At 43.1% G+C, this 23310-nt stretch overlaps 1 protein-coding gene across 19 annotated transcripts in view; it reads left to right on the top strand.

Moving 5' to 3' along the window:
- The window catches only part of NPAS3 (neuronal PAS domain protein 3), an 836020-nt gene that overhangs the window by 583602 nt on the left and 229108 nt on the right, over positions 1-23310 (top strand). For all 19 annotated transcript variants that reach the window (XM_084791792.1, XM_084791793.1, XM_084791790.1 and 16 more), the window contains one exon: positions 12608-12697. In XM_084791792.1, coding sequence (XP_084647918.1) covers positions 12608-12697 — 90 coding nt within the window. The remainder of the gene's footprint in view (positions 1-12607; positions 12698-23310) is intronic.

The following is a 23310-nucleotide window of genomic DNA, read 5'->3' as shown; positions in this document are numbered from 1 at the left end:
AGATGGAATGAGGAAAAGAGGAGAAAAAGAAAAGGAAATAAAAGAAAAGGGGGCTGAAATGCATAAAAAGCCGTACTGGAGCCAGGGAGACCCAAGCTATGCCCTGACTGTGAGAGATGGCTCTCACTGACCTTGAACTTTCTCCTTGCTATCAGGCCACTGTCTTTGGTAGGAGAGACTGGGGTTTACTTAAGGTCTAAGTGATAACTAACGAACACTTATCATAGGGTTGTTACCTTCTTGGATTACTGAGACTTCCTTAAAATGTTTGCAACCTTGTGTGAGAGATTTCTGTGGAGGAATATTGTCTTCATTGTGAATAACGTGATCATCTTGACACCTTACGACTCTAGACAGCTAAGATAAATACTGTTCTATTGCTGAAAATAAGTATTAGTTCCTGAGCCCAGCATTTCAAAAACTAGGCTGAAGGGCCAAGTGAAAAGTTAGACTTGGGGCTTAATCATTATGATCTGTGCCTCAATCTCGTTATTGTTGGCAATGCAACTGTTATAGCTGAGGGAGTTTTTGGTAAGCATGGCTAAGTCCACAGAAAGTTCTTTAGACTAAATATACTTGTGGTAAATTTAGTAGTCATTGAGAGATGGCGCGCTGTTCGTCAGATTCATTGACTGGTAGAATGTGTCTGATCTTGAATTCCTTTTGTTCTAAAGATCTAGCTAATTAAGACAAAAGACTGTGTAAATAGACTTCTGTGCCCATTAGAATTGGGCTAAGCCTATTGATTGGAAGTTTCTATAGCCAACTGCACACTTCTTTCACAATTTCTTTAGATCGGGGCATCATTGTACTTGAGTAGATGGAAGTTATTGATGTACTGAATCCCTTCTACAATGTTAGGGCCCTTGTGCATCTTCAGCAAAATCACGTGGTCCTGAGTGGTGAAAGCGTGCTAGCGATTATTCAGCTGTGTTGGATGTGAGAGGATCTGTAGCAAAGTTAGCTATATGGCTCTCTGTTCAGCCAAAGAGCTAAGAGAAAAGCATGGTGACTTGCTTAGTCCCCATTAGCGCTTCTGCCTGTGTTGGCAGCAGAGAGGAGGAATGTGGTCCAGGTGTGTTACCTGCCAGCGACTGCATTGAAGAACTCAAGCGAGGAGGTGATAACAGAGTCTTACTCCAGCTCACCAGGATGGGAGGGGAGGAAGCTCTACCTCCCAGCAGCATCCCTAGGTCCCTCCTCTACCCTGTGAAGTTTTCTTTGGACATTGCCAGTTCTTAGCATTTAGAAAACAAACCCATTTCTGAAAGTTTTGACCATTTGATGTCGGTCCTTTGACAACAAGGATACATTGTCTTAAGATACCAAGACAATATGAAGTGTGTGGAGGTTTTTTTCCTTATTTGAGACAGAGTTTTACTGTATAACAGAGCTGTGGCTGTCCTGTCCGCACTTTGTACACCAGGTTGGCCTTGAACTCACACAGATCAGCCTGCCTCTGCCTCCTGGGTGTTGGAATGAAAGGTGTGAGCCACCACACCTGGCATATTTTTAAAGAAATTTTTTAAAGATTATCAATCTTAAGGGAAAAATAATGGAGACAATCATTATTTTATATGTCTGTCAAATATTCAAAATGATACAGTGTGGCTACTATTTTTACTGCCTGATACATTGCATTTGAAGGCAGTGGTAAGAGGCCTAGTCATTTCCAGAGTTTGCATACATCCTTTGTTGTCTTTGAATCACCTTAATTTATCCTTATTCTTATTCTATCTTATTCAAGGCAGACATTTCATGTTTTATCTTTGCTTATCAGTTACTCATATTTAACCTCTTTTTAGTTTTGCATGTGTGCATTGTTTGTGTGTGTGTGTGTGTGTGTGTGTATGCATGCTCACATGTGCATGAGTGCACTTGTGTGTGCCAGTTCACAGGTGCATATGTGTATATATGTGTACACATATTTGTGTGTACATATGCATGTTCCTGCATGTAGATGTGTGTGCATGTTGTATACCTATGTGCGTGAGTGTATAGAGTCAGTGTCAGAATCATCCTTAATCACCCTCTGCCTTTAGTCATTGAGGCAGAGTCTCTCAGTTGAATCCAGAGGTTGCTGTTACGGCCAGCCTCACCAACCAGCTTATTTTGTCGATCCTGCCTCCACCTTCCAGACACCAGAATTAGAAACAGGCCCCACCCCCCCTCACCTTTGTGTAGACACTAGCATTGAACCCTGGTCCTCACACTTGCAGAGCATGTACTTTATCCACTCAGCCATCTCCTCAGCAGCACTTCCCTTCTTTATAGAAAACTTTAGTTCTGTGATTTCTATTAAAATTATTTTTAAAAGAGTTCAGGGGGAAAGTTATAGGACATGATAATGGTGAAGGATTATTTGGGGGCAAGATTCTAAGAGCAAAGGAAATAAAAGCAAACACACACAAGGGATTACATCCAAGCCAAATTGCTTCTACAGAACAAACCACAGATTCGGGAGACAACTGAGCAAGTAAGAGTGAACACTTGAAAAGTGCCCATCTGACAAAAGGGTTAGATCCAGAATATGTTGGGAAGTTAAAAAAAAAAATTCCCAGGAACAAAAATAAATCCAATTTAAATCTTGACAACTGACCTTCAATTAGACATTTGTCAAAATGACTGCACAAATGCCCAATGTCATTGATCATCAGGGAAACACAAATCAAAACCAGAGTGAGCTATGGCCATACTCCAGTAAGAATCGCTTCTATAAAAAATATTCTGGACATGGAGAAAATAGAACCTTTTACACTACTGGCAGGATGTACCGTAGTGTGGCTATTGTTGAAAATAATTTGGGCATTCTCACATAGTTAAAAATGGATCCGGTGCACCATGTAAACCAGCAATCCTAATCCCAGATGTATATGCAAAGGAAACAAAATCAGTATGTCATGGATACATCTGCAACCCTGTGCTTATAATGACATGATTCACAAGAGCCATGAAATTGATGGATGGACAAAGAAAATGTGGTGTACATACACAGAGGGATGCTATCCATTCAAAGAAAGTGATGAGATCCTGTCATTTACAGTGACATGGATGAAATGGAGTTCATCACGTTAAGTGAATAAGCCAGGCACCCAAAGAGAAGCATCCACAGCCTTACCCATATGTGGGATGTGAAGACATTGGCTCCTTAGAAGTTGAGTAGAGTGGTGTTTGCCAGAGACTAGGGGAGAGGGGGAGGGAAGATGGTCAGTGGACAGGGTGTAATTAGTTAGGAGGAGTAAGAGGCCAGGATGTGCCATTGTATAGTGTGATGATGGTAGATAATGTCATCTGTGCAATTTTTAAATAGAAACATGTATTTTTTTTTTTTTACTCTTCATGCCATAAGGAAAGAAAAAGTTTTGAGGAAATAGACATGTTAGCTTTGATTTACCTATTACCCAATGTGCGCATGTGCGGAAGCATCACAGAAGCATAAGGACCTAGAACTAAATCTTGTGTTTTTATATATTAGCTAAGGGCCTAGTTCAGAGTTTTAAATTCCATTAAGGTTTTGGATAAAGCATCTTTTAATCCTATGAATTTACAAAATAAAATAGCCAGACCCCCTTCAGCAGTGGCATTGAATTCCCCAGATGAACTGTCACAGAATAGAATTAGAAAGAGGAGAGAATTTCCTTTTTGTTTTTCCATATTATAAAATAATCAAACAAAAGACACCCTTTAAGAAGTCCATGTGAAGTGCTAGAGTTTAATCTTCGACTGTACTAATCCCTTCATCCACCTCCCACGACCTGCCTTCATCCTCCCGCTCTGATCCTGACGTGGACCACAGACACAGCCAGGATCCACACAGCTGCTCAGCACCGTTCTGAGTGCTGTAAACACATCAGGCCACTAATGCACGCGTAACTGACTTAGCCCTCGCAAATTTCACTGGCCAAATTGTGCTTCTTCAAAGGATGCCATCTAGAGCTACCCTAATGAAGAATATGCGGCCTTAGTTGTTATCCTCTGAGAATAGTGACGTTCATGCACAGCAGAAAACCCCCAACTGTTCTCTGCGCCCTGCGTATTATGTTAAGTGATTAGGCAGGAGAGATAAAAGCAGGAGCCTTGCGTCCAAGCCCTGGCAGGGACAAGCAATCTAGGGACAAGCAGCAGAGGCTGGTCCTGTTGACCTAGACTCAGCAGCTAGCTGTGAAATGAAAGCAGAGGTCAGCCAGGCAGCAGAGAACCAAAGCGAGTGGGAAACCAAGTTGTTTATCCTGAGCTCATTCAGGGCCAGGCCCCAATTCCATCAGAATAATTGATTTTCCCATAAATGTGTGTCTCTGCTTCATATGGAGCTAAATTCTGGAGCTGGTGCAGTGAAGCAACACAGCCCCTAAGCATTCAGAATGCACAGAAAGAAAATGTAAAGATTTCAATATTGTAGAGTGTGGGGTTCCGAAGAGCTGCAAGTTCTCATGGGAGATTTCAGACACAATTCAGAGCTTTGTCAATTTCAAGAACTAAGCGCTAGTTTCTATTATTGGTCCATCATATTTATGGCCTTATGCGGGCCTACTAAAAATTAATTATTAATTAGTTGAGTGATTTGTAAAATAGAAAGCAGAGGGCTCTGTTCTAATGGGTTCCTGAAATTAGCAGGGGAGGTTTCCATGGCAGAGGCATTGGCCCCAACCAGTTTCTAAACTACATTTGTAACAATCAAGTTTCTTTCAGTGCAAATTTTTTAATGCCTTTTCCCTAGAGATACAAATACAATGTTCCTAGAAATGAAACTCACATGAATGCAGCAGATTAATATCCGAGGTTTCTAAATGGTCTTTAAGATGCTAAATTCCTCACAGGCTGCTTTAATCATTGTTACTACCCCTGACACAAACTTCTTACCTCAAGGAATACATGTACAAGCATTTATTATTTTCTCTTAAAAGCTTGACTTTTAAAGTCACCCTGTCCCCGGTGTAGAGATTCATATCACGATGAGCCATAACAGGAGTGTCTATGTGGCCCACCTGACACCGACAAGTGCTTTCAGGTGAACAACACTTATAAAACGAAATTTCTGTGAAGTGTATCTTATCTTCACGCCGACTCCCATATAAAATGATATAGATATTTCTAGAGAGGAGAATTAAAGCAAACCCCTCAGTCTGAATGAACAACTCTGGGGTCGGAAATCTAGGTCCCTGTTCCAGCCAACCTGTGTGCCACAGCATCTCCTGTGCAGCTTTCTGAGGGAAGGCTCTGAATCCTAGGGAGTCTTCATTAACCCTGGCACTTCCTAGCCACACCTCACCACCAGGCTCTTCTCGCAAGGTGCTGATATTCTCCAACATCTATTGTGTTCCAACTGCATGTTTGAAAGAGTTGTAATCATCCATGCCTTTTCCCAATGGAAGTCTTAGGATCTAGGTGACAGCCCTCTCTGGTCCCCTGTGGGTTCAGAGTATTTTAGACTGGACGCTGTCCTTTGCCTGGGGGATTTTTGTTTTGCAGAGTTAGCCTTATTCTCAGTCATTGAACCCAGGAGGTGACTTTTAAGATCAAGCCCAGCCTTTGGAAAACCTAGGCTGTATGGGCCTGCTGCAAGATAAGCAGTCAATAGGTGTTCCCCGAAGGAATGGATCAACAGGTGTCTGCTGAATGGAAGGTGCATTCCTATATGGAAGGAAATGCTGAAAGATGCAAAAAGTGTGTACAGCTGTATCAATGTGGAGGAGACTGCTGACGCCCAAGCAGGAAGTCTCAGAAAGGGTAGCATCCTCCTTCTCTTTTGCCATAATCCAGATGTATGATGCTAAACCTGGTGCTTAATTTCTCTGAGCCTCAGTTTATTGAATGAGCTGCATATTGTTGCCTGCATCATATATTCAAATAATAAATGTAATACGTATGTGTTAGTAATAGTCTATTATATATATATACATATATATTTTATATATAATAACAAACTCTATAGTTATACACACACACACATACCTCAAAAATCCTTCTTTCTAGGAATCTACAGGATATCAGATAACATTTGGTTTTACCTTTCTGTTGCTTTTCATAGCCAACAATGGAAAGACACATGGCATTCTCTGTGTGACCAAGTGCCATGTGTTTTGCCAAAGTAGAGCAGTGACATTTTTAGGTCTCTCAGGACCAGAGTAATGTACTCTTGTGTTATTTCTGACAAGGGAAGGTGCCTCCCTTAACTTGAAAGAGAGCATTGAGTTCCCAGGCCCTGAACTCTGAGGGCACCACTTTTGCATTAATTAACATATCACATGAGCAGCTAAGAGACACAGTAAAGTACCAGTGAATATCTGTACAGTAGCTAGCGGAAGTCCTTTGCCATGCACATTGTCAAGCATGTCCCTTGGGGGATCCTAAGTTCTCAAGGACAAGCCACAATGTGGGGTTTATATACCATCCCTGGAAAGTGAGAGGCACGTGGGACTCTCTCTCAAATGCCACACACTGGCAGTGTACCCAGGCCTGTGGTCTGTTTGGTTAGATGTTGATCATGACATTCGTCTCTCTCCAGACTGGGTGTCAGGCTTGAACCCACATCTCGGAGGAGACAGATGAGCTCTCTGACACAGGATGCCCACAAAGTAGGGTTTAAATGAGCCCAGGCGAAACCCAGTTCCCTTGCTGAGAAGTAGGCATCGTTGCTCTTTTTGTGTCTTAGCATCGCTCTAGCCCATCTTCCCTTTTATACTGATCCCTCTCTTCTAGGAGCAAGAAAGGAGTGTTGAGGGGTCTTGGTTTGTTGTTACTGAATTCATTTGTAGTATCAAATCGAATTCGACCTAATTAACTCAGTTTAGTGCTGTGGCTGGGGAGATGCGGCTGTGAGCGCACAGCAGAACACATGCCACTGGCTTAACGGGGAAGGGGAGATGAGTTGAGGAGGAACCTGGCTCCTCAGTGCATGTCCTTACCTTTCGTGAGAAAATATTCTTGAGTGAGATTGCCATTTCGGAAGATAGGGCTTTTATTTGTGCACAGAACTGTATTGAAGGTCAGACTTCAGAGTCTAAAGTGGGGGATTCCTTCTTCTTCTTCTTCTTCCCTGTAAAGAGATGCACGTGGAACTTTGGGCCCTGTCCAGCCTCTCAAGTTGGGAGCCCATATGCGTGCCTTCAACATCACTTCCCAGAACAACCACGGGTCATGTAGCATTTCTATGCGTTTTATCAAAGTGTGATTATATCCAAAAGCAACCAAGAACTCTAAGGTTTTTTTTTTCCTTTCGGACTCTTTTAGCTATTGCTAAAACAGAGTACCAAGGTAGACATTAGCGGCCAGGCCTCACTCTCCAAGCCAAGCTTCTCCTGCAGCGTAAGAGCAGGCTTACTGAATCCTGATGCCATCTCATTCTTCAGTTCAGTTAGTCTGCTGTGGAGGCCCTCCTGTCACCAGCAAAGCCACTGATCACATTCGTAAAAACAGCCCTTCTAGTGTCTAAAAAGCCTGGGATTCAAAGCCATGTGCTCCAGCCAGCCTGAATGATGTGGTAACAGTGAAGAGGTCAGGCTTTGGAAGGACCACCTCACCAGGCAGGGACCGTGTTGCATGTGAGTATGTTGTTTCCAATCTGAGCTGGAATCAGGAGAGCATCACAGATGCCTGGCACATTGGACAGAGAACACGTGTGTGCATTTAGATCACAGAGAGCTTACTTTTTTACCGATATAATTGTGAAATATGTTCTTTTTGCATTCATAATGAGGGGGTGGAACAGATGGTGATGGCTTGGTTTAAAATAATCTGTCATTAAAATGCCCTGGCTTACTGGGAGCTCTTCTCTCTGCCTGGAGTTAGGTCATAGGAAAAGAGTTCAGGGTGATTTCTTTCCCCTTCTGCACCAGAATGTGGAAAAAAGGGAATGAGCACTAATTTCACGGTGGTAATAGACGTGCGAATTGTCCCTATGACGGCCTCCTGGTAAGATTTCGCTGAGAAATCTGGCTGTGGTGGAATGCGCATTAAAAGGAACACAAAGACAAAACTCTGACAAATATAAATCCATTTAGCACAATGCATTAAACATTAGTACCTCTCCATCATGAAGCTGTACTTAGTTCCCTACTCTGCAAAGAAGCCAACCTCATCACTTGATAAACACTGTGAGGCGCATCCAGCTTTGGGGGTTAAGAAAAAGTGGCATACACTGCCTGCGCTACGTGATGTCAGGGGATATAAATTATAATTACAGGCATTATTATTCCAAGACACTGTAGCTCCTGACTTCTGCATCCAAGCCTCACTCCTGGTTGTCTGCCTCCTAGACTTGCTGGGATGTGACAAAGGAAATCTCCCATCAGGCCCGTCTGCGTGGCTGGGAACTGTTTTCAGTAATAAGAAAACTGTCTTGATAAATCAGATACTTGCATATCTTTAAAATGTCATTTTTTTTTTTTACTGTTGCTCCTAAGGTTTTGTTCTCTGTCTGCCTTAAGGAAAGCATGTAGATCTTAGGCTTTGCAGTAAATCTTCTGAGGAGGGATGAGTGTTAACATTTGTGTAGGTTCTTTTTCATCTTAATCCAACCTTAGTTAATAATCAGAAAATTCTACACGGTGGGTAAGAAGTTTTAATTAACCCCCTGACCCCAGGATCTTAATTGGTGCCTGTTGAAAACAGTGGGCAGTTAGAAAAATATATTTTAGAAAGTAGCCTGTAGTGATTCAACAGATTGGTATGTAATGGCTCCCGCAACTCAAACTCTTAAGACTTTCCACAGAACTCTCAGATTAATCGCATCTGGTTTCCAAAACTACTGATTGAATGGTTCCTTCCACTTCCTGCCCTTTTAAATTGGAGCACTGAAATTAAGCCAATGTAGATGCTGCTCTTCAAACTGATTTAAATAGTGGGGCATAACTAACTGAGGAAGGGGCAGCCTTGAGCAGAAGGGAGTAGCTTTGTGTACAATCTGCTTTCCATCCCTGTTCCCTTCCTGCTCAGTAGCTGAAAGGTAGTCAAGCCTGGGCTATGGAGGTCTATCTCAGACTGCAGTTAAAGTTGGCCTGAATAATGAGTAGAACATGAAGATGTGGTTAATTCACCACATGTGTACAATTTTCCCCTACTCCTAAGCTAGGTGTTAGTTTTTTGCCATATGCATGCGTGTATGTGTGTGTGTGTGTGTGTGTGTGTGTGTGTGTGTGTGATGTATATGTATGTGTGTATATTTGTTCACATGTATATGGATGCTCAACTGTATATCTACGCATGTCTGTGCATGGGAGCACATGTCTACGTGTGAATGCCTGTGGAACCTCAAAGTTGACTTTGGTGTTTTCCTCAAGAGCTCTCCACCTCATATATCAAGCAGGCTCTCTTTTTGTGAATCCAGAGCTTACCAGTTCCAGATAGTATGGCCAACCATCTTGTGCCAGGGATCCCATTTCTGCCTCCTATGCTAAGATTATAGGTGGGTCTCCACACCTGCCTGGCCTTGTGTGGATTCTGGGGATCTGAACTGCATTCTCCATGTTTGCACTGCAAGCATTGCACCTGATGAGCCACCCTCAGTACCTGAGTGTTATTTTCTTAACTGTGCTGACTGGTTGTCTTTGTGCCATGTAGACATGGACCCGTTTTAAACTCATCAAGAAGTTGAAGACATGTCCAAGCTTCTACTTTCTCCATATAGAACTGGGAAGTTGTTAAATGGGTTTATGCCCCAGTTCAGCCACCCTGTGGTACCCACTCCACTCACACTGTAGTGAGTACCAGGCAGGGATACTGTCGTAAGACAAACTCTTTAATGGTAAAGAGGGGCTATGTGGAAGTGACGTCAACATCTCTTCAGGACAGGCACTGGGTCCTCAAGGAAGACTCAAAATAAATCTATTCAGATCTGAATGTTGTAACAGCATCCCTACAATCCGAGCACTGAGACGGCTGATGCAGGAGAGTCACTGATAGCTTGAGGCCAGTCTAAGCTACATAGTAAGTCTGGGAGCCTGACAGAGACTCCATCCTTAACAAAAAAAATTAAAATTTAAAATAAAATATATCATGAAAAAGGGGGGGAGGGAATTGGAAAGAGAGAGAGGGTGGGGTAGATCTATTGTGATCCTGATATTCTGAGATTCAGGACACACAGAGATGATATACATCTAAGGCATCCAAATGTTCAAATAGTCTAGTAACTCCCTAAACAGGGTTTTAGGCTCAGCAGGCCTGGATAGAGTGCCTGTTCATTTCTGTTTAGAGAAGAGTAAATGAGGCACCACCCACTGTTGAGAAATTCAGTCTGGCAATAAACCAGTCGGGATGTCCTACTGTTGTAAAGGCACGGCAGCACAAAAGACTTTATCCTGACGCAACCACTAATTGGCTATCTGACCTTATCCAGCCAGATAGCCCCTACATGCCTCAGTTTCCTCACCCGTGACATGAAGGTTTTATTACAAGGGATTAACTTCAGGCCAGCTCCACCTGTCCTTTGCTCCTCAGAAGCCTTCTGGATGTCACCTTATTCTCTTGTGATGTCTCCACTATCACTTGCTGGGGCATGGTATGGCTTACATGATGGCCTCCTCATCTCTCTCTCTCTCTCTCTCTCTCTCTCTCTCTCTCTCTCTCTCTCTCTCTCTCTCTCTCTCCAGCAGCTCCCAGCTACTTGGTTGAATAGGAAATCTAACAAAGCCCCTTTCCCAGGGGGAAGGTTGAAGGGAGGGACCCTAGTCTCCCAGAGTCGTACTGTGTGAAGTAAAAGATGTGTAGAAGCAAGATCTTTGACGTGCTTGAGGGCAGAAGCCTTTTCCCTGTGAACTGTCATTCTGTTCCCAGCCAGGCCCGCCTGGTGCTGGATATCAGAATGGTGCTAACACTTCACCTGGAAGGTCAGGCCTGACAGGTACTTTCAGTCACTTTGTCAGTGGTAAGAAGCACACAACCATTAGCAGTCTTTGGTTTGGGGAAAATCTGCAGAGGAAACATGGTCTGGCAACCCAGGTAGTGGTGTGTCTGTCGGGAACTCTTCTGCAGTCTCGTCCCCCACTGGCCCCTTTAGAGTTGCTTTCAGAACTCACAAATTGGAGACGAGAGCCAGGGTCCTTCACTGTTCCTAGGCAGTGTGGGAAAGTGTCTAAAGTGGGCCAGAAACATGAAAATCCACATTTCATGCTGACATGTAAATGAATGTACATGTAATCCCATATATATATAAATTATTTATCTTAACCTGTTCTGCACTGCTTGGACAGAATATCAGCGACTAGATAATCTACAGAGATTTATTTCTCACACTGCTGGAGGTAGAAAAGCCCAAGGTCAAGGAGCTTGCACCCAGTCAGGGCCTTCGTGAGGCAACATTGCATGGCAGAGGACAGGAGAGCAAGTGATAACTGGGGAGAGAAGGCAGCCAGGGAGGGCCAGATCCATCCTCAGAGGAAGCTGTTCCTGGGATTCCTGGCCCACAGCAACGAAAACAGCATCAGCACATTCCTAGGGCAGCACTCTCTTGCCCTAAGTACCTCCTGAAGGTCTACTCACTACCCTTGGGCTGGCAAATAAGTTTTTATCTCGTGATCCTCTGGGGACACATTTAACCCACAGAATCTGAAGACGCAGGTGACATTTTCCCCAATATTCAAGCAGACCAAAATTTACTGCTGAGATTTGCAAAAATGCATGTTTCTGCTTTTGTGGCTTCTTCTACTTTTCTGTATTTATAAAAGTGTGTCATTGGTGTGCCCACATATTTGGTTCCAGACGTAGGTTCTTAAATTTGCAAATTCATAGCCTTTGTTAATATCACTAGAGCTTTAAGTTGTTTTCCTGTACAGACAGACTTCTGCAGCCCCACCTGTTAAAATCAAATAACACAAAGCAAAAGCTGTGGGGATAGCAGAGGGTGTGAAATCCGTTTGATAGCACTTCGTATAGACTATAGCGAATTTGAGTTGAGTTTGTGGTTGGATCTCATGATGGTTTCCATCACCTGTCAAACCAAACAAGAACTAGAACCCTCATTTAGGAACGTTCAGCGGAGGCTTCTGAGTGACAGAGAGCACTGTGGACAACTTTTATTCTCTTCAGTTTTTGTTAGTTTCTTCTCTCTGTTTTTGTTCCCAGGGGGCACGATAGAAACTCGGTCTGTCACAATGCAAGCCAGAAATGTGGTGCGTGAGGTTCCAGCCCAGACACACTCACCCATAACACACCAACTCTCCCTATTTTATTTATCACACCAGGTACCCAGTGTGTGGAGAGCAACCTTATTAATTAATAAGTTAACATGCACACCAATCACGTAGTGATGTAGAAGCTGTTCCCTCTTTCGTTTCATTAGTTTCCATTCCTTAACAGAGGAGCTCGCTGATTCAATGGCAGTTACCCCTGAATCCCCCCAAATAAAAGCAATGTCTCATAAAATTAGCATGACTTTATTTTCACACAGGAACATAATGCATCTTGGTCAGAATGACAAAGGCATAAAGAACTCGCTGAAATAGCAAAGATCTTGTGGTCTTTAGCCCACTAATTTATTCATATAATGCAATATAAACCAACTTAGGACTTTTATTGCACATGAAGAAAAAATGGCATCAATTCACTTTGTTGCTTTACTATTAGTATCTCTGTGCATATGTATTAACATAGTATATATTTTTTTTTCTTACAGTCCCTGGATGGCTTCGTATTTGCACTAAATCAAGAAGGAAAATTTTTGTACATTTCTGAAACTGTCTCTATCTACCTAGGCCTCTCACAAGTAAGTTGAACAATTTAGATTCTTGGCACTGAATGTGAATGTTCCTTCAGCCCACTGTGCTTCCTTCTAAACGAGATGTTCTGTTTAGCTTGAATTATCTAATTTATTCTTTAAGGGCCTCTACCCGACTCCTCGAAGTCAGAGAAGCCTGTCTGGTTTGGGCTTTCAGAATAAACTTGTGCTCAGAAATTTGAGTTCCCCTCCTCTTTCCACCCCCAAGGATCATTATTAATTTATTGAGAACAAATGAAGTTTCTTCCCTTGGTTGTTTTGAACTTTGAAACCCTGGTGCCCGGTAGGAGAGGGACACACTAATAGTGCTTCCCTTGTGTCCTATTACGGGATGTTTATGGAGTGCCCTGTGCTATCCTGGGAGCTGACACAATGGCAGGAGTCATTTGGAGTCAAGAAATGCTGAAAGACACCATTAAAATGTGTTGCAGGGAGGGTTCCTGCCAGAAAAGAGTACGCTGCCTTGGCAAAATTCTGCCTGATGCTGGAAGACAATTTCATAAAATAAAGCCTCCTTTCATAGTTTGCCATTTAATTGCTCACATGTGTTTGTCAGAGGGTAAAAGAAGAGAATGCAGAGGCTTGTAGGGCAAGGGACACAGTCCTTGATTTTCTGCAGAAACACAAACACTTCGGTTCTTCTGCACTCTGAGACCCAGGCTGCATCTATGGATTACCAGCCTATCCCAAAATAAGGTCTCCCATTCAGCTAACTATCCAGATGTTTTGTGCCATGAAAGCACCCCAACATCTGGGTATCTGTTCCTGCACAGGTGGTTGGCTCAAGTTTGACCCTTTTTTGTGTGGTGGCTTGGGAAAGGGGACATGCAGCCTCGGCAGGAAGGTTTTGTGTGTCTTGTGTGTGTGATGCTCTGCCAAACTGGACGAGCTACCTCTCCTTCAGCTGCCTCCAGGCTAACAGTGGAGATAAGAGTCTCTGGTCTCCTCATAAGCAGGTCCCACCCAGACTCAGAGCTTCTGAAGGTTGGCACAGCTCAAAGGAAACATCCAGCTTGGCTGGAACCTCCTGGCTGTTAGCAGGGTTTACTGGGAGACAGCTAAATCAAGGAAGACATTGGGAAATAATAGAGAGATTTGGCATTTGAGGAGGGCTGGGGGAAGGAGCAGAAACCCTGCCAAATTTGATTATTTGCTGCTGAGATTCCAAATGGGGGATGCAATCATGAGCCTTTCCTTGGAGAACACGTGTGCTCTTCACTGTGATGTGCACACCAGTTTCTTGTGGACCCGTGCAAACCAAGGCATGGCATCTGACTGGTGCTAACATGGTGTGCATCCTTCTGCATCTCCCCGAGATCCCTCTTTCGTTATCGCCTCCAGTAGATTTTAAGCCTCGTGTTAATAGGTTTGCAAATCCCCATTCCCAAATAAGGTGTACCCCTGTGTTGTTAACACCAAGTGGAACTGAGAACCACTGTTGTGTTCTCTGATGCCATGCTCAGGTGGAGTATCCAACTGAGCTCAATAAGCCAGTAAAGAAGAAGGATGAATAATTAGTTTAAGCAGGTAAATGCTAATTAGGGAACTCCTGAGAAGCATCCATTATATACTAGCTGCAAACACATTTTACAGTCCTGGTTAGTGGTGTAGTCCAAATTCTGTCAAGGCAACTGCATTTTCTGTAATTGAGATGTGTATGTTTGCTTTGCATAACAGATGGCTCTGTATGCGTAGACTGATAGCTAGGAAAATAATAATTGCATTATTCTGGCCAAAAGAATATTAGCTCTTGGGTTTTGGCCATTCCAGGCAGTCTTCCTGCCAGCACAGCATATGCACATATATGGATTGGATTTTCAAGGAAATTGATGCGTCTGGAATAGTGTGGCCATCTGAAATATCATCTGTTCAAGGAAAATTTGGCTTTAACCCTGTGGTGGTTTCTCTTTTCTTCCTCCGCATTTCCACTATAACACTGAAGGCATTCTTTTCTTAAAAATCAGAAACAAATAATAGTGCTTTCTAAAGTCCCATGTAAAAATGGCACAGTGTCTGCTACCTGCCATGAGGCCAGGCACTCCTCTTCCTGTGATGGCAGTCTGAGTGGGCACCAGGAGTCAGCGGGCTGACTTCTAGGTAGAGATCCAAACCATGACATGCCTAGCCACCTCCTGTGGATACTGCAGCATGGGCAGCAGTGGGCATGCCCAAGAAGAGACAGACAGGTGATGAATTTGGAAACAATACATAACTATAAAGATGAGGATATAAAGTGGGAGAAAGGGGATTTTTGCCCATATCAAATTAGATGGGTTCAGACCAGAAGGCTAAGGAAAATTCTTGGTTGACATTAAAATAACATTGCATGTCTTTTAAGTGTGTAAGCCACAGTGGGGGTGTGAGGGGAGGGGACGCTCTGCAGAACTCTGGGAAAGTTCTCAAAGGAGCTGAGATTCTGCTCTGAGCAGGAACAGAAAGGTCCCTAAGCCATAGCCCTTCCTGGGTGTGTTCAGTTTCCTCTTACAGAATTGACATGCTAGATGCTCAAGTGTGACATCTAAGGAAAAAAAATATGCTCTAGGTATTTGTTCTTCCAGCACACTCACTCTACAAATGCCCACAAACCTATACAGAAACATTAGATGCAACCAAATGTTCTTAGCCAAGGTGGTTAGGCTATGAAAGGCTAGACAAGAACAAGGCATCCTTTCCTTTCCACACAGATTTGCTAGAGAGTGTGTGAATCTATCTGTCAGGGAAATGGCTGAGGATACGGAACCTGGTGGTGCCCGAGAGAGCATGTAGATTTCTCATCACATCATAGTCCCGCCTTTTACCATGTGGTGGCTTTACAATGGCTTGTGCTTACGAGAGAGTCAAGGTTCTCTTTTTGCACAAAGAGAGGGATGTCCGCTGAGCACTGTGGGGCAGCCTGGACACAGACAACAAAGCAGGCTGCCTTGTCTGCCCATCTAGCATCTGAGCCTTGGGCATATGGTTCACTCTCTACAAATTATTATTGTAGCTTTATGATGATGGGACTGGCCTGAGCAATAGTGAGGCTCAATAGCCCCCCCCCCTCCTTGGCCTTGTCAGATAGATGACAGACAGACAGATAGGTAGATAATGCTTAGCTTCCAAGTTGTAGTTTGCCTTCATAAATGACAATGGCTGCCAGTTACCAAGAGAGCTCCTCAGAGGGAGTGGCCCCACCTAGCAGTGCTTGCTTGGTTTGCATAGAGATGGAGCACTGTGTGCCTGCTGATGTGTCTGGAGCTGGTGGAGAAGGCTCTGCTCGCTCCCTGCTGTAATGGAATCGACAGGACTGAAAACGAAGAAAGAAAACAGAATGGCTTGCCCAATGCTGAACATGTAGCAATGCTATGAAGCCAGCTTTTATGAAGTTGCTTCCAAAAAAAAAGCCATCACATGGTAAAAACAGAATACATTTCTTGTTGACGTCAGACTTAAAGCTAGGGGAAATATTTATGTGTTGGCTATACCTCCTTTTTTCAAAAGAAGGTTTAAGATAAATGTATACGATAAAAAAAAATAACAAATAGAATAAGGAAAAAAAGATAAATAAAAATGGATAATCTGTTACCACAAGGGTAGAAAACCACAAATCTGTGCTTTAAATGTGGCACAGAAGCAATTGAATAAAGCTCTGGTTTCGGCTGTGTGCTTCCTGGCAACCAAAGCAAAAAGGGAAATACAGTCAACCATCAGCAGTGATGACACACTCCTTAGCAAGGAAAGTGAAGTTTTTCTGAAACTAAAATCTGAAAGCAAATGCCACATAGGCTACATGAACATTTGGACAAACCCATCTGCTCTAGAGCTCATGTTTACAGGCTGCTCATGGCCAACACAAACAGAAGAGACAGAAAATATAGGGCTCAGTAGACCACGCCCTCGGCCTCCAGTGTACTGTCATTCCCATTTTTCTCCCCACGCCTCACCCTCCTGCAAAGTCACTTTCTGGCCATGGCCAGCCAGTCAGAAGAAAGCTCCAGAAGGTACCAGATTGGCTGACTCTAAGACAGCTTGCTTAGGGTAGAGTGGCCACAGGATAAAACCTGAAAGAGATGAAGGTGAAAACACATCAAGGATATGTATACATTTTTTTTTTTAACCCAGGCAGATCTATGTTTACCATAAACTCCTTTTACCATCCTGTCGTTCATCTCCATGTCTTAGACTCCTCTGCATTCTTTGTATGGAACGGCAAATAAAATTATAGCTACCGCACACAAATACAAGGTCAAATAAATGACAGAGCTCAGTCTATTTGTGCAGCTATTCTGAAAGGGAACCATGGTGCCAAGTGTGGTTTATTTGAATAATAAAGAAGAATTAGATTCCCCTGATAACTTGGCTGAGGGCCAATAAATCGCTGGAGGTTAAAGAGGCTGCAACTGCCATGTTTTCCTCCTGCTTTTCCAAGGCGGGAGCCTACACTCTCCAGGTTTTGCTTCCCCATGCAAATCAAGTTGGGGTTAGTGTGTGGTTAACGCTCTCCCCATGCGCTGAAAAAGGGAGATGTAAGCTTTCCTTAGAAGTTATTACGTTTTGTTTGGCGTCAGCGCATCCTAGAGCGTGGAATGTAAAGACCAGGAAAGCAGGTTTATTTCAACCCAGCCCAGGGCTCACAAGGGTGGGGATAAGTGTTTGCAGTTTTACAATTGGTGTTCTAAATTTATGCAACGCTGGGATAACTGTCACTCCTTTACTAAATGTGTGCAAATATAGCTTTATATATCCCTTTTAAAAGTCTTTCAGGCAAGAATACTCTAGGTTTTTTATTTTTTTAAGTAGTAAAATATGCCATTTCTACAGCTTCATGCCTCTCCTTCACCACTGGGATGTCTGCATTTTTCTCCTATACTAATCATAAAAAGTTCATCATTTCTGTATGTAACAAAGAAAAATGCCCCTTTGAATGCAGAAGCTCTGAGGGTTTGGAGACTATTGAGCAAATATAAGTATCAAAATAATTCAGAAACAGTACAAGGCGCGGTGGCACATTATCAATTTACAGCATTTAAATTGATAAATGCTTGGTGGTGACGGCCTACAAGGGCACTTTGAAAAGCAAAGAGCGACCTGGCGAAGAAATTGATTTCCGCCCCCCCGAAAATGACTGCATGATGCATCATTTGACTGCATGCTGTCCGAGTGCTTGACAGAGATAATCTCGGCAATCCCACGGGTGACCTTATCGTTCTCACCAGGGCAACTTTGTCTACGTTCTGACTTTGTGTATGTCAAGGTTCCTCCCAGCAGGATCCTTTGGGGGGGAAGTTCCTCTGTTCGATCCAGATATTGAACTGCTGGCTCTCCCCTTTCCCTGCCACCCCACCCTTCCAAATAGGCAAGCATGCCTCTTTATTTCGCCCATAATTCTGAACGGCTGGCAGAGCCTATGACCAGGCAGAGCTGCGTGTCTTTGTAGACTCAGTGATGGGCTCATGGCATCCGTAGTTCCTAGCTGACCATGCCAAGCATCTCTTTTATTGGGCATGGTCAAAAGATTCCCTAATGTTGGGGAACACACACCATCTGAAGCAGAATGGAAGAGGCTAAACCTTTACTTGCAGGGCTGCTTTATTCCCTCTCTTCTCCTAGAATTGTCACTCAGAAACATGAGCCTGCATTTAACTGATTGTTTTTCAGTGATTGAGGGTGTTGGTCTTATAACTTTAAAAGTATGTAGCAATGACCATACAACCCCAGGTAGCATGTCCCTGAAAGCCTTTGCCACTGACTCCCAGTGGCAGTCTCTGGGCAGAGATTTTGGTAAGTGATGAGGTTCCTGCAGTACCACTCAATGTCTGGAAAGCATTTTTGTCCCGGAAAAGAACAGTTGACAGTTCTCCAGCCTTCATTTCTACTGTTGACATACACGGACCCATGCGTATGTGTGTTTATCAATGATCTTCCTGCCACACAGCTTGTCGTTGATAATTACAGTTCCTGATTAGCCATTTCTCGAAAGCCGCAAATCCCCTGCCTGGCTTGGGCCTTCCAAAGCTCCAGTGCCCACTGCCTCTGACACCCTCAGTTCTCCATCCTCAACCCCTTTTTACCTCCTTCCTTCATCCACAACATTAATTCTGAGTGAACAAGACGTGCTTCCTCGCTTCTGACAAGATTTGCTGCAGTCTCATGCGACAAAAACCCAACACTCATTCCAGATTCAGAAAGTAGGATTTATAACAGCATTTTAATTTAATGTTGGATGTCGAACATATAAAGAGATCACAGTAGTACTAGAGCTGGAAATTGATGCCTTTTTTATTAGTGTCCTCTCAGAAGTGGGGGAGACGCTGTTTGTGCACTGGAGCACAGAGCAAGCAGCCCAGTCAGATGAATGAGGATATGCTATCTGCAAGGAATCATATTTCAAGCCACTGTCGGCCTCTATTGATGTGCTCAGAGTTGAAAGGTTATGCTAGTAAATGCCATCCGAATTTCCAGCATTAGAAATCGGTAGAATAATCTGCTGCCTGCCACTTGGTGCTCAGCCTACATGTACTATGTGAGCATGTTTTACTTATTTTAATTCCAGATTAATTTCTTATTACTGGTGAATTTCTCTCTCTCTCTTTCTTTTCTCAATACTTTCCTCGGTCCCCAAAATGGGATTGGACTCTTTAACAGGTCTTTAAAGGAGGCCAGTGTCAGTAGACAGAATTTACTATGGTACCTAACTGAGAATCCCGTTATTTTTATTTATTCTCAAGCACTAAGGCTGAACCACAGGCCCTCTGGGCAAAGGGGACCTTTCTCGTTAGCCCGAGCCACAGGCACTCAGGACAGCTCAGGATAGGCTTTCCCATTGCTAAGTGCACAAACTGAAGATCTTCGGTGTCTTAATTCTAGCATCAAAGTGAGCAAGAGAAGAAACGCAACACAGCATTTTTCATTTTTGTAGAGAAAGGAATGTAAAGTCTGAACTGCTTCCAAAGGCGCTTACGTGCTTTATCTGTGTGCACGACGTGCTATTTTCCAGCGCATTTTTGAATTTGAACATGGAACAAAAGTAAGATTCAGGAAATTTAGCCATCGTTCTAAGTCTGTAATTTATTCATTTTAAAATAATGAAACGGTGTTTTTCTGAATTAAGCCATGTATTATTCATGCAGGCACAGGCAGTGTAATGTCTCTGGATTTCTCAAAAGCAATGTACATTTCTTTGCTTGGCAAGCACTATTTTCTATATGGTATTAATTTTATGGCTTATTTTATTATGCAAAGTTAGAAAGTAAAGATAATTTCTGCCCATAATGTGGTGCTTATGTAGACAATCTATGCAAAATAATACCCTCCACCTGAGCCAGCTTCCTTCCTCAGTTTGCCTGGGCCCTAGGAGCATGAAGGAATGCAAACTATTGGAATGAAGAATAGGAAATAACTTGACCTGCAGAGAAGGAGGTCAAAAAAAAAATCACTAAATTCACACAAAATCCAAATTTCATCTCTAGATACATACGTTCAATCTGTCTTAGGGTTTAGGACTAACACGAGAAGTCATGGGCAGAGGTAACATGGCTGCAATTTCAGTTGAAAAATAGTAAGAAATTGACTTCAGGGCTTTTGGGGGGTTTTTTTGCATAAATTCTAGAACTAGACTGGTGACCTGAGAATTGACTTTGATTTTAGACACCAGATATCCTATGGCTTTCTGTTTTTCTTATCCTTGGCCCCTCATTTGGAAAATCTCATTTTCCCTAACCCATCACTTTTTAAAAGAATGATGTCAGGCAGTTCAATTATTTAAGCTATTTTGATGGCTATGTGTATTCACGTACAGATACCTGTTAATGAGCGGACACAATTGGCTATATTCTGTTTTGGGTTTTGTACCTACTGTGGTTTTTGTCTATAGATATAAATAATTTCTGATTCTCTAAACAGCAAACCTGATTTTCCTTTGGGGTCTTTCCCTCCTTTATGTCTCCTAGACCTACAAATTTACCACATTCAATAACAAGACAAAAAATTTTTCTCCTATGCTGTTAATTTTTAATGTGCTGGCAGATTAAATCTATTTCTTTCAATAACCACTGAAACTTTTGAGAGCAGGAGATTGTATGCAGAGAGAAGTTTCCCTGGGAAGGAACTAAGTGGTCCAAGAATGGCCATTTTCAGGCCATTTGAAAGCCTTGCCACAGTTAACATGGTACACCAGTTGGCCTGGTATGTGCTTTGATGAATTTCAAGAGTATGTAAGCAATAGCAGCATTTGGTTATTGGGTAAAGAGCCATCGATTATGCTTAGCTCTTGTTTAGTTTTGTTTGTTTCAGGTTTTTGTTGTTGTTGTTGTTGTTGTTTGTTGTTGTTATTTTGTCTATGTTTGGGCAGAAGCAAACTGTATTAGGAATCCCTGCCCCCCCCCCCACCTTCCTTGGCCACTAGCAGCATTGTTCTGCAAAACAGATGATTTTTTTTTCAGCCCTGCTTTGCCACGCAGGACACTGGTGACCACTTGGGAAGGATTAAGGCTTGAAGGAACAGAGATGTTGGAGATGTCTCAGATTTTCATTCTTCCTCCATCTTGGCTTTTAAGGTCTTTGCTTCTTCTGTAAGACTTGTGTCTAGCAAATCAACCTAACTATTAAACCCAATATTTATTAGAAGTTTAAAAACATCTAAACATCTTCACGTGATGTACCTGGTACTACCTAGGGCAGATACAGTGAAATGCTTCTAGAACCACCGCCCCTGAGGCTATTCTCTTCCATGAAGCATGAGGTTTGCCTTGTTTTCAGAGTGTTAAAGCTGACGGAATTCCCAAATCACTCCACAAATGATCGGTTGGTGCTACAAACTGTTTCCCTCGGTGCTGGGTTCCTTTCTTCTTGCCTTTGGCTGTACAGAGAACCCCTCACCCGATGATCTCAGCAGTGTGTGAAGGCACACAAGAGAGGCACGGCACGGGGTGTTCAGAGGCATTGTGTGTTAAGATCACTCAGGGGTGGTGGTGGAAAATTAAGTGCTCTGTTGATCGGGCTCACCCCTCCCTGTGAGCACCTGCACCTCCTTAGGCTTGGTTGCCAAGTGCCACGAGAATGTCCTTTGCCACTTAACGGAGTCAGCACCTTGCAGAGGCCAGATGGCATAAGTTCAAGAAAAGTGGAGGTGAGCACAGGCATGGAAACCGGACTTTCCCTCTCTTTATGTGCAGTTAAGAGTGTGAGAGGACCGTGCTGCTGCTCTGACTTCAGAATCTTTTCAATGGCACGGAAATCAGGCAGTTGCCAACCTTCCTTCATCTCTGTAGTAAAAGCACGAGCTTGCCGCCTTGGGCGTGGCGTGCGTTGAAATTACAGGAGTTGAAGATATTTCGAAAATGTCACAACGGCTCTGTGACACTGGGTGATGTGTTTATCCATTCATTATCCCAGAGAACACCTGGGGCGGCGCTCGGGGGAAATCAGATAGTGCCTTTTAAAAATAATTATAAAAGAAGCCCAGATTAGCGAGCACACAATCCTGAATCACGACGTTACTAATTTTGAACTGTTTGTGGGGCATCAGCTTCCAAGTCACAACAGTGTAATAACTGACTACAACTGTCAGCAGTGCCGAGAAGACAGAGTGCCAAGTCTGACTATTTCTAAACCGCAAATGTTTCCTGGAGATGAGATCCAAGCATTCATTTGCTGTTTATAAAATTAAGACACTCTGTCGGTGGCATTTCCTATTGTCGGTTTCTGGCTGGGTTCTTTTGTATGTGTTAGACATCCAGTCAGTGGAAAAGCAGGAGAATGAGCCTGGACTCAGATCGAGGAGACCCGGCTTGGTCTGATCCTAACCGCGAGCATCCCACACTGTCATCTTTCTAGTCTGCCCTCTTGCAGTTCACTTAGCAGTGAGGGATGTGTCGTTCCCCCTTCCCCACTGCCACAAGGTGCTGGGGCAGAGTCAGGAAAAGGGAGCCTGGAAGAAGCCTATCTTATTTTTTAACCTTCAAAGGAATTTAGCTGAGCAGATGCTACACTGAACTAGTCAGAGTAGAAAAGAAATGATACGGCTTTTAAAGGGCACATCTCGCATATCTACTGGGCTAAAGTAATTCTGGCAATGCTTCAAAGGATATAACTTTGGATGGCAAAGTAGGTAGGCTGTGCAGTGAGATCACATATGGCAGGCTGTCAAAGTCTCCTACACTTTCCGTACATTTATATAAGTGCAAATGGAGGCTCTTAGATGGGGTCCCCAGCAATTTCCTGCTAAGACTGCTTTCAGATTATCTGATATTATTTGACTAAATTATCTCTGTAGAAGCTGAGGACAACTTTTATGATCAAATATTTTGAAATTAGTTTTCCTCGTTGGCAGATTATCTGAAATATGAATTGCTCTCATTTGAGCACTCGAAATTGAAAGGCTTTTGGTAATAGCAATTATACAAAAACAAGGGTACTGAAGTGCTGTGTATCACGCTGAAGGGGATATGTTTATAGGTCAGTGATGTCAATAACTGGAGTTCTTACAGATTCCTTGTCGTTACCCTTTCATTCCCAGCTAATGCAAAGGACAGACTGACGTTCTTTTTAACGAGGGTATTTCATTTCGAGAATACATACTGATTTTACTGACTCCAGGCATTTAAACGTAGTCGATTCATATT

The sequence above is a fragment of the Acomys minous genome (genome assembly GCF_964271855.1).
Source record: "Acomys minous genome assembly, chromosome: 8".
Lineage (NCBI taxonomy): Eukaryota > Metazoa > Chordata > Mammalia > Rodentia > Muridae > Acomys > Acomys minous.
The sequence above is the reverse complement of the archived record's forward strand: the minus strand, read 5'-3'. Positions and strand labels throughout refer to the sequence as shown.